General features: G+C 48.1%; 1 protein-coding gene across 1 annotated transcript; it reads right to left on the reverse strand.

Moving 5' to 3' along the window:
* Positions 1-1,060: 1,060 nt before the first annotated feature.
* Positions 1,061-9,793, reverse strand: LOC122946266. The gene is made up of 4 exons (XM_044305766.1): positions 9,663-9,793; positions 6,917-7,265; positions 5,596-5,768; positions 1,061-4,162 (listed from the first exon to the last, which is right to left on the reverse strand). Exons 2-4 carry the CDS (start codon positions 7,248-7,250, stop codon positions 4,046-4,048), a joined length of 624 nt encoding a protein of 207 aa, XP_044161701.1. The 5' UTR covers positions 7,251-7,265; positions 9,663-9,793; the 3' UTR covers positions 1,061-4,045.
* Positions 9,794-9,995: the final 202 nt, after the last annotated feature.

Here is a 9,995-nt window from a genome sequence, read left to right on the forward strand (position 1 = left end):
TATAACCTGGGAAAGGGGCAGGACAAAAGAAGAATACATGTTGTACATGAATGGAAGCGGAGCAGCTACTGGCATGGCCACTACAGAGTGAATGGAACCTTCAGCTTCCGGCGCAAGTGAGGTCCACACATTTAGGGTGTAGGTGTCAAAACAACCAATGCCCCAATACTGACGACGTATCTGGAGACTAGGTCATGACCAAAAGGTGGACAACCTCAACCATCAATATCAGATTGGCGGAGGTACTAGAAGTCAGACTCCTGCAAATCAACTGTGATAATACCATGGAGCTCTGGTGTGCAACTAGGCCTCTTCCTAGGCCAGTGATGTCACGTTCATCGGTCTCGTGGCCTAGGTGGTACTCAGTCCTTTTCAAGTGAACAGGGATGAGCTGTGATCCCAAGCACAGCAGCTATACAATGGACAGTGCTGTGCTTGCCAAGCAGTGAGGAGGCCACACCAATCACCGTGCAGTGGCCTCCTCAAACAGTTGATCGGCAGGGGACCCGGGTGTTGGACCCTCACCGTTTTGATATTTATGACCTATTCTGAGGATAGCGATAAGCGTGTTGTAGTTTTCTGTTCTGTGAAGCATCCTGCCGCTGTGAGCTGCTCTTGTGATCGGCAGGGGGTCCCATGGATTGGGACCAACTATTGATATGCCATAAGATTCCAAGGTGCAAATACCCCTTTTAAAAGGGGTTGTCCAGAATTAGAATGGTTACAAAGGGCATCTCACACCCTGGAGGATCTGTTCAGACCCTGCATTACACAAACAACCTATTGATGTGTATGGGCATGGTGTAATTGCTTAGGTTCTCCTGTGGTGGCACTGCAGGGAAATTGAACACTTCCTGCCAAGTTTCCCTACAGATCACAGCTGATTGCTGGTGGTACCAGCATAGAGACACTTTGTAATCTGTTTATTGTTATTAGACCCTTCTAAGAAGTTGGGGATTGTCAAAGTGGAGAACCCCATGTTCTAGAGTCACCCGTGCCTTCCTCAATCATGAAGCTGCCACTTGGTTAAAATGTCAAGTAGGAACCGTGAGCCGCTAAATATAATTCAGATCCAAATTTTATTGAAAAGAAATACAAAATCCATGTACAAAAAGAACGCAATCACAAAATGTACAGAACAAAAAGAAAAAAAAAAAAGAAGAAAAGATGCTTCCATTTCACAGATGTACAGTATTTACATATATAACAGCCCCTTGAGTGAGAAGTCCCCCCCGATTCTGCCCTGACGGGGGACAGATACAGCATTTATTACGTGAATTAGTGGAAGGAATCGCTGTGAAACATGACAGGATATTGTAAAGACTGTTACGTGGACTACCAAGAAATAAATACTTGTCTCCGTTTCTCTCAGCCTCCTTGCTGTAAACAAAAATATAGAGAACATTTCATAAACTGTACAAATAAAAATAAAATTTCATCATCTTCTTAACCTTAAAGTCATCTTCTTTAGAATCATTTAATTAAAATCTGCCACTGGTACATGGGATGAAATATGGGACCTGAAGCTGGCCTTGGCCTACTGGGGGCGGTGGGCGCCATATCATGTACAGTGAGACTGCAATGAATCCGAGGGGTGGGACTGGAAGCAGAAGATATTGCTGCGCCAAGTGGGAAACAGGACGTTCTAGCTGCGAAAGAGACCTCAGTCGTGGCCGGGCACGAGCCCTTCGTTTGATTCCCTAAAATTTGGCTCCATATGACTACGACAAAGTCAAATTATTCCGAAGAGTAGACAGGAAGTGCAATTTTCGACAAGGACACAGGCATCTTAATATACTGTCCTGTTTTCTTTGAGAGGTCCGTAGGGATTGTTGATCCCTGTGCAGAAATTGGACTCGGCACCCATATATAAAAAGGTCATTACCAATGGAGAGACTGATAAAGCCAGTGCTCCTTACATCAGCCAATCAGACTGCAGCTTATTCAGCTGGTAAAGCAGCGACCCAATGGGTTGCTATGGGCAACGTCATCATTTTCCCTTTGCACTAGTTTTATAAATCTCCCCTCATGTTGAGCACGTCAGAGCTACTAATATCATTCACATCGATGTCCTCCCATCAAGACTGAAGTATAATCATGATGGTGGAAAAAAATAAATATAAGCATCATTGTTTACAGGCCAATCAGATCCCTGCTTTCAGTTTCTTATTATGGCAATCTGATTGGCTACTACAGGCAATGGCCTAATAGTGTTTAATCACCCCTAGCAACCAATCAGATCACAGCTTTCATTTTCAGTTTATTATAGGGCACACTGATTGGTCCCGTTGCCTATGGTAAATAGTCTTTATCCCCCCATAGCAACCAGACTGCAGCATTCACTTTATGAAGTATGCACTAGGAAAACTGGTTGCTAAGGGCAACGACTTTAGTTACCTTCCACAGTCCACAGTACAGAAGAGGCCTCCGGCCCTAACCAAACAGAGGGCCACAGGGAATCAGTCCCCATTCAGCCATTTACTGTAGAAGAAAGGCCGCCTCTGAAATTTTTGGTTCTAGTTTTTGTGAATGAAATTAGTTGCTGGATAATGGCAGTCGTCTATTTTACTAGGTTAACCGGACCTTTAAGAGAACACCCTTAAATCCATCCCCACATCCGTAAAACCCCAGCTGACCTACGAACAGGGGCCATGTTGCCCATAGCAACCAATGAAAGCTTAGCTTCAGTTAGTCCAGTGCAGTTCATGAAAGCTTAACTCCGATTGGTTGCCACGGTCAACAAGACCGTTTTGATATGCGAGGCTCGGGGTTGTCGCCTCGGGAAACAGGACGGTATTAAAAAGATGCCTGGGAACTCGAGCCCTACAGAGAAAACGGACAGTGCAGGTGAGGCAGGCAGCAGAGGATTGGCTGTCCTTGGACCTCACATATCGGCACACGCTATACGTGTACTTTAATTCTTCCCTTTAAGTAAGGCCAGAGGCAAAATGGATCTTTCCTCAAGGAAAAAGTGAAAAAAAAAATAAAAAAAAAAATCTAAATTCTCATTTCCTTTGAGATAAAAAATAAAATAAAATAAATCTTCTTACAAATAAAGCAAATAACCATAAATTACCATAAAGAATAAAATAAATAAAGTGAACTTTGTTTGCGTCTTTTTTTTGTTTTTGTTATTTTTTTACAGTTAATTTTCCCCTGAAGATAATTTTCTCTTCTTTCATGGTTAGCAAAAAAAATAAATAAAAAACATTATGGTCTTTGTCGTTGGAAAGGATAGAAAAAAAAAATGTAATCTGTATCAAAGCTTCGCAGGGGCCGAAACGTCCGGCATTAAACATGGTGGAGAAAGAAGTAGCTTTTATTATTTTTTAAGTGCTATCAGGACGTGGGTTAGTACAGAGTGGCGACATGCTGGGCTCTATGTATAGAAAAATTGGGATTCTTGGGCCAATCAAAGCATGCAAAAAGGGAGGGGCCAGAAAGATTGATGTATGGCTTGTCTAGATTTCCAGGATTTGGCTACAAGGGCAGTCTAGTATGGCTCAGAAAAAAAGAAAATTACCCTTTCCAGCCACAGACATGAGTGCATTAGTAGGAAGGGGGGCGTGACCAGAGCGGAATCGTGCACGCCCCCACCCGGCTACAAATTCTTCCGTGTACTCAGAAGAAGCTTCGTTAAAGAATGTGCCATAGTTTTTTTTGTTTTCGATCTTCTCGTCGACACCGCCATTAATCCACACTCCCAATGTTCCCCATTTGTGACGGCCATCTTACAACGTCTTAACCAAAGAAAACCCATTTGATTTCCACAAGAAAAGTCTGCCAGTGAACTCAACAGGAGGAAGATAAGGCATTTACCATATCCGCCATGTCCTTACTGACGCCGGCGACCGCCTGCGCTGGATGAGCCGTGGACTCGGGACGCTTTCTAAATCATTGTCTTGACGCCCAGTGGAGCTCAGCGTGGCACTGTCCATGGAGACTGGAAAAGTCTCTCGACTTCCGTCCAGCAGAAGCCAAAAAATATCAGCACGGGACACGCCCAATTCTTTGTACCAGTCAGTCCGTGCGGGACGCGCTGCCTTTAGTTCTGTGGTAAAATGTCCACGAGTGGATTGTACAAGGCAGCCACGATCTCGGAGAGGATCTGGGTGAGATGCCATCGCAGAGGACCCCACCACTGCCGCTGTCCAACCTGCATCTGAAGAAGAGAAAGACGGCCATGTTAATCATCGGTCATCAGACAAAATAATTTTAAAGGACAGCAGGATCGGGGGGGGGGGGGGGGGGGGGATGTTGATCCTGCTGATTAAAATGATACCCATGTTGTGAAAAAACAAATGCAGCGTTCCACCTTAATTTTTACATAAAAGGTGGAATCTGATTGGTTGCTATGGGCAACTAAGCCAGTTTTTCTTTACACCAGTTTTGATAAATCTTGCCCGGTGGTTCTCAGAAACAGCGCTACCGATTCCCACAAGGGAGGTATCATTTTAATCAGCAGGATGAACCATACCCAACAGTATGCCTGGTTTAATAGGGTTAATCCTGCTGAGGGGCGCTCTTTAATACGGACAGAGTACAAGTTTTACTAGAAGGCAACTTGCTCCATAGACACTGGTGGTATTATTGTATTACTGCAATGATCTAATGTGGCCAGTAGAGGGTGCAATTTCTCACTTTCTACTCTGTTCTGCTGCCAACCAGGAACATTAAAGGGGTCCTCCAGAGCACTAGGCACGCTTTAACTTTGTAATACACTCATTCATTTCATTGGCAGTCAATAGGGAGGATATTAAAAACTTTGAGGGTGTTGAGTACTCATTATTTCAGCTGCATTTATCTAGTGCTGGAGATCCCCTTTAAGAATTCTCAGCCATAGTTATCTAGTTCTGGAGATCCCCTTTAAGAATCCCCCCTCCTGCTTTCATAAGCGCTTTTGGATGTTAACAGATCACTTGCCCCAGAGGATGACTAGAAATGGCCGCCAAGCCGCTACATTTTCAGTTCGGAGTTAACCCACAATATGCTGGGCAGTGCTGCAAATCTGACACCAAAAAAGTGACTATGGTTTATAGTCTGTTGCAAGCACGGATCCAGCCCCACGGAGTTTCATGGTTTTAATTTACTAGATTAATTTCACCCCCCACCTCCCTCCCCCATCTAGGGGCAAGATCTGCCCTAAAGCGACGTCTGCAACTTAACCCTTTCTTGCAACGCTCTGCCGGATCCCGACCATGAGGATTAAAACAGGTTTAGTCATTGTGGGAGGAGAGAATGGAGACAGATGGTGGCAGCGGAGGGAGGAGCGAGGATCCCGGCAGGCGTCTGAGTCATAGGTTAAATATAGCAGCACGTATATAAAGGAGGAAGAGCGGGCAGAGCCGAGCGCACACTGATCGCACAGCACAAAGGGGAGACACAGTGTGATGGCTGCTGCCGAGGACTGCATGATCACAATGCGGGAGGGAGGGTAGCAACCGGGCACTACAGCCCCCTCTCCAACGTCTGCTGCCTGGGGGGGTGACATCTTAACCCTGCAATGCCCACAGCTCAATTCCGAACAAAACGATTACCTAACTGTGTAAAGTTTCACGCCCCCAAGTCAACGAGGTGGTAAAAATCAACACTTACCCTTTGCAGATACCGCTCGTTCATTTGGTCCCCAATCCTGCGCAGGCGTAGGGCGATCTCCCGTTCTAAGGGTACGTCTCCCACCAAGGGGCGATCTCCTTGGGCGTCATTCCGATTGGAAACATCCGTGTCCATCCCCAGCCGGGAGTGTTCATGGGTTGTATGCCTGGGACCTGGCAGGGAGAATCAGAGCACAGTCTTAGTGACGGATGCAGATCTCACAGAATATGCTCTATTAAAGGGGTGCTCTGCCCCAACGCCACCGAGACTGCATTGCGGAACATCTACAGTCACAAAAGAGAACTGCTGCACTGACTGGTCCCAGCAGCCTCCCTTGCTCTGTAGTAGGTACATGACCTCATCGCAATGACAGCAGTTGCACCACATGTCCTCATATGTGACTTCATATAGGGGGAAATCCAGACGGCGCTCATCCCCCAGTCATACGCCCGTCACCACTGATGCAACCTATACAACATCCCCGACCACGACCATGGGGGGGGTAATGGAGAGATGATTCCATACATTGTATGTCTCATTCCAGCACATGACTGTGCCAGTGTATCCATGAAGCCAATGCTTCCAGACACGCTGGACCCATGCCAAGGTGTCATGACTGGCCTCTGGAGGGCTGGCACGTGGCCAGGCGCGCAGCTTTGTAAACAGGAAGAATAAGGAACATGTGCGAGAAAACCCATTTAGAAAAAAAAAGGAGTGAAAAGATGGACTTATATGGCGAAGACAGAAATGAGACGCCGGAGGTAGCATCAAAGCGAGACACCTACGGTATGTCAGGTGACCGCAGCAACGCCCAAAAATATGTCATATAGTGCATAGCTAGAGGGTGAGTAAGGCTACCAAGAGAGGTAACGTGCCTAACAGGTCAGCGACAATCCAGCCATGCATGTGATGATCTATAGGTGCAGCAGGTGGCGCTGCTAATGCCAAGCCATCAAAGGAGCACGCTGGGCTTCAAGAGCTTGCAATCTAGCCAGAGAAGCGAAACAGGCATCTACATGACTGTCCTATTTCATTTCACACACTGATCCCTTTGTTGAAGGAAATAGGTGACAAGGCTAGTCGGGACATGTCTACACACTAGCACCTGTATCCAAATTCTTTAACGGGGTACAGGTGTAGCAGGGCCGAATTTGTCACTTGGCACATTGCACAGATGAGCCATCAGGGCTTTTACATAGGGCTGCCCTAGCCTGAATGGGCAGGCAGTGATCCCAGCGCAGTGTGCAAATTCAGCCCTGCTACATACACATTATATATATATCCCCGACGGCCTTAGAAATCAAGTCCCCCATAGACCTACCGTAGGCAGTGGTGTCCCCTGTGCTGAAGGATTCTGGGTAAGAGCAATGCCTCTGTTCAAACGTGGTGGAGGAAGGTTCGGGGTCACAACTGTTAACCATTTCAAGTCTGTCCTGGAAGTGGTTTTCGCAGGGAGCTGAGGGGCGTCTCTGGCACACGGGCGATAAGGAGAAGAAGGCGGGGGGAACTGGGCGGCTCGCTGGCAGGTTCTGTTCACAGATTGTAGAAGAGGAGGCTTCACAGGCACTGACGTCATTGGGGAAAGCACGGCCGGCTTCTGCCTGGATATTTCCCACAGGTTCAGAGGTACTCCCGTCGTGAAGTGGTCTCGCCATTTTTGAAGTTGTAATCTGTTGAAATAAAAAAAAAATTCAACTCAATTTTCTGCAGAAAGTGGGCCACTCTTTAATCACTTCAGATAAAATGCATTAAATTCCCCCCCACCCCCAAAAAATAAAAAATAATTCCAAAAGAGCATATTTTCCCTGTAATCCCAGTCGCTGCCCACACGAAGTGCAGCGCTCTCGGCAATCTGCGGCTGCAAGGCGCCATAGTGTCCACCAGAGGGCACTGCCGCCACCTGACTGTCACTGTTTGTAAACAAATCTTACAGACTGGTTTGTAAGGATCCTTATGTGACCCAGCGTGTGTCGGACGCTCCTACGGAAACTAGACAAGGGCTTTCATTAAAAAAAAAACAAAAAAAAAAATAACAAACCCCTTTCCAGGGCTTCTCCTTCCTCCCAGAAACCACACGATGACAACAACAAACAGGTGACCTGGACCCTGGAGACAGGACAACGCACTTGTTTTTCCAAAGAGGCTCTATAGGATAAGACACGTTGGATTTCTAACCTGACCAAGGAAGGCTTTATATGCAAGGCAGGGTCCCTAGATGTAAAAGATTTCCAAAAACAAAAAATCCACGTGATAATGCACATCGAGCCCGCATCAGATTCCTAAACAGTCTGATCGACACCGCTGGACAATGTGATCCCTCGTGTGTGACAGCCGGCTGCCGGACCGGTCACGACTCTCTCTATAATCAGTCATTAAAACAGAGCCCTTCCCGGCCGGTCTCGCTGCACCCTCCACATGCTCGCTGTATAGGAAGGCAAGAGCCCGGCACATGCACCACGCCGGCAAATCGCCACCTACACACCGGGCAGCACCTCTGCTAGAATAAACAATGGGAATCTACAAGAGGCTGCTATATCGGCAGTGCAAACTATAGGGATCAGGGACTCCGAATTTAGGAGAGGTGAGGGAGGTGGACTGTAAGGCTGGAGGATAAAGCAGAGAAGTTCAGAGACGAGCGAACAGGAAAACCCTTCAGAACATGTCAAGGCAGAGACTCGGCAGAGCAGTAACATATAGATGCCATGTATATACCAATACAAGGCAGTGTCTAAATAATACATGTATCACATGAGTGACATCCATATACCGAGGATACCCCACCCCAACAGTGCCATCTCACCACCTGAATATAAGCCCCCGAATACAAGGCAAAGACCACAAAATCACAACCGTAGGATGTAAACAACGACGCCCTAACTGCAGGGGGGTCTATACAGAGAACACCCCAGGACCAGACAAATCCTGGAGGCATCGAGACATAACAGAAGTTCCAAAGGGTGCAGCAAGGTGATCGAGAAATCCTAGGGGTGCAGCAAGCGGATCGAGAAATCTTAGGGGTGCAGCAAGGAAATTCAGGAGTCTTAGAGGAGCAGTGAGGTACTAGGGAACTATCTGGGGTGACAATACACAGATCTGCAGGGTATGGAAGTTGGATGCAAAATCTACTTCAGAAATTCTAAGGGTGCAATAGGAGAAGACAGAAACCGACAGGGTGCCACGAAGGACGAAGGAAATTCAAAGGGTGCATCTTAGGGGTGCAGCTCGGCAAAGACGGGAATCTTAGGGGTGCAGCTCGGCAAAGACGGGAATCTTAGGGGTGCAGCTCGGCAAAGACGGGAATCTTAGGGGTGCAGCTCGGCAAAGACGGGAATCTTAGGGGTGCAGCTCGGCAAAGACGGGAATCTTAGGGGTGCAGCTCGGCAAAGACGGGAATCTTAGGGGTGCAGCTCGGCAAAGACGGGAATCTTAGGGGTGCAGCTCGGCAAAGACGGGAATCTTAGGGGTGCAGCTCGGCAAAGACGGGAATCTTAGGGGTGCAGCTCGGCAAAGACGGGAATCTTAGGGGTGCAGCTCGGCAAAGACGGGAATCTTAGGGGTGCAGCTCGGCAAAGACGGGAATCTTAGGGGTGCAGCTCGGCAAAGACGGGAATCTTAGGGGTGCAGCACGGCAAAGACGGGAATCTTAGGGGTGCAGCACGGCAAAGACGGGAATCTTAGGGGTGCAGCACGGCAACATAAAATTTAGGGGTGCAGCATGGTAACACTGCAAAATTGACAGTGCAGCACGGCAAAGACAGGAAATTTAGGGATGCAGCAGAATAAGACAGAACATTTAGGGGTGCAGCACAGAGACAAGAAATTTAGGGGTGCAGCATGGTAAGACAGAAATATAGGGGGGGGGGAAGGGGTACAGCATGGTAAGACAGAAATATAGGGGGGGGGGGGGAAGGGGTGCAGCATGGTAGGACAGAAATCTCTGGGGTTCAGCATGGCGAGACAGAAATCCGGTGGCAATGCACAAGTACCAAACACTCAGCAGGGCAATGCTGCCACCCCAGGGGTATCGCTCCACAGAAATCCTAGGGGTGCAGACGAGGCGCACTTACCCGGCACACCGCTATGACATGGGCTTCGTACGGCAAGCACTGTCGGCTGGTCCCATAGACGGGGTGGGCAGAGCAGGGCGCGGGGGGAGCTCCCGCACGGAACACGGAGCGCTGCACACACACGACTCGCACACTTCCACTAACAGCATTACTGGAGCATCCAACAGCGAAACTTGGAGAAGCTCCGCCCACTTAGAGAAGGCGACCTGCAGGCCACGCCCACAACCCGACCCGCCACTCATCCCTCAGGCCACGCCCACCATAACATCAACATGTTGGGGCATGCAGAGATTCTGCACATTGTCGGCTGGGAGCCGGGCGGCCAAGGGTTAA

The sequence above is a fragment of the Bufo gargarizans genome, chromosome 9 (assembly GCF_014858855.1).
Source record: "Bufo gargarizans isolate SCDJY-AF-19 chromosome 9, ASM1485885v1, whole genome shotgun sequence".
NCBI lineage: Eukaryota > Metazoa > Chordata > Amphibia > Anura > Bufonidae > Bufo > Bufo gargarizans.

Bases quoted from the DNA above. Each gene is read 5' to 3' on its own strand.
- LOC122946266 (XM_044305766.1), bottom strand. From the start codon at position 7,250: ATGGCGAGACCACTTCACGACGGGAGTACCTCTGAACCTGTGGGAAAT. The intron at 5,769-6,916 runs GTAGGTCTATGG...TCTCCCTGCCAG, and splicing joins AGGGGACACCACTGCCTACG to GTCCCAGGCATACAACCCAT. The intron at 4,163-5,595 runs GTAAGTGTTGAT...TCTCTTCTTCAG, and splicing joins ACGAGCGGTATCTGCAAAGG to ATGCAGGTTGGACAGCGGCA.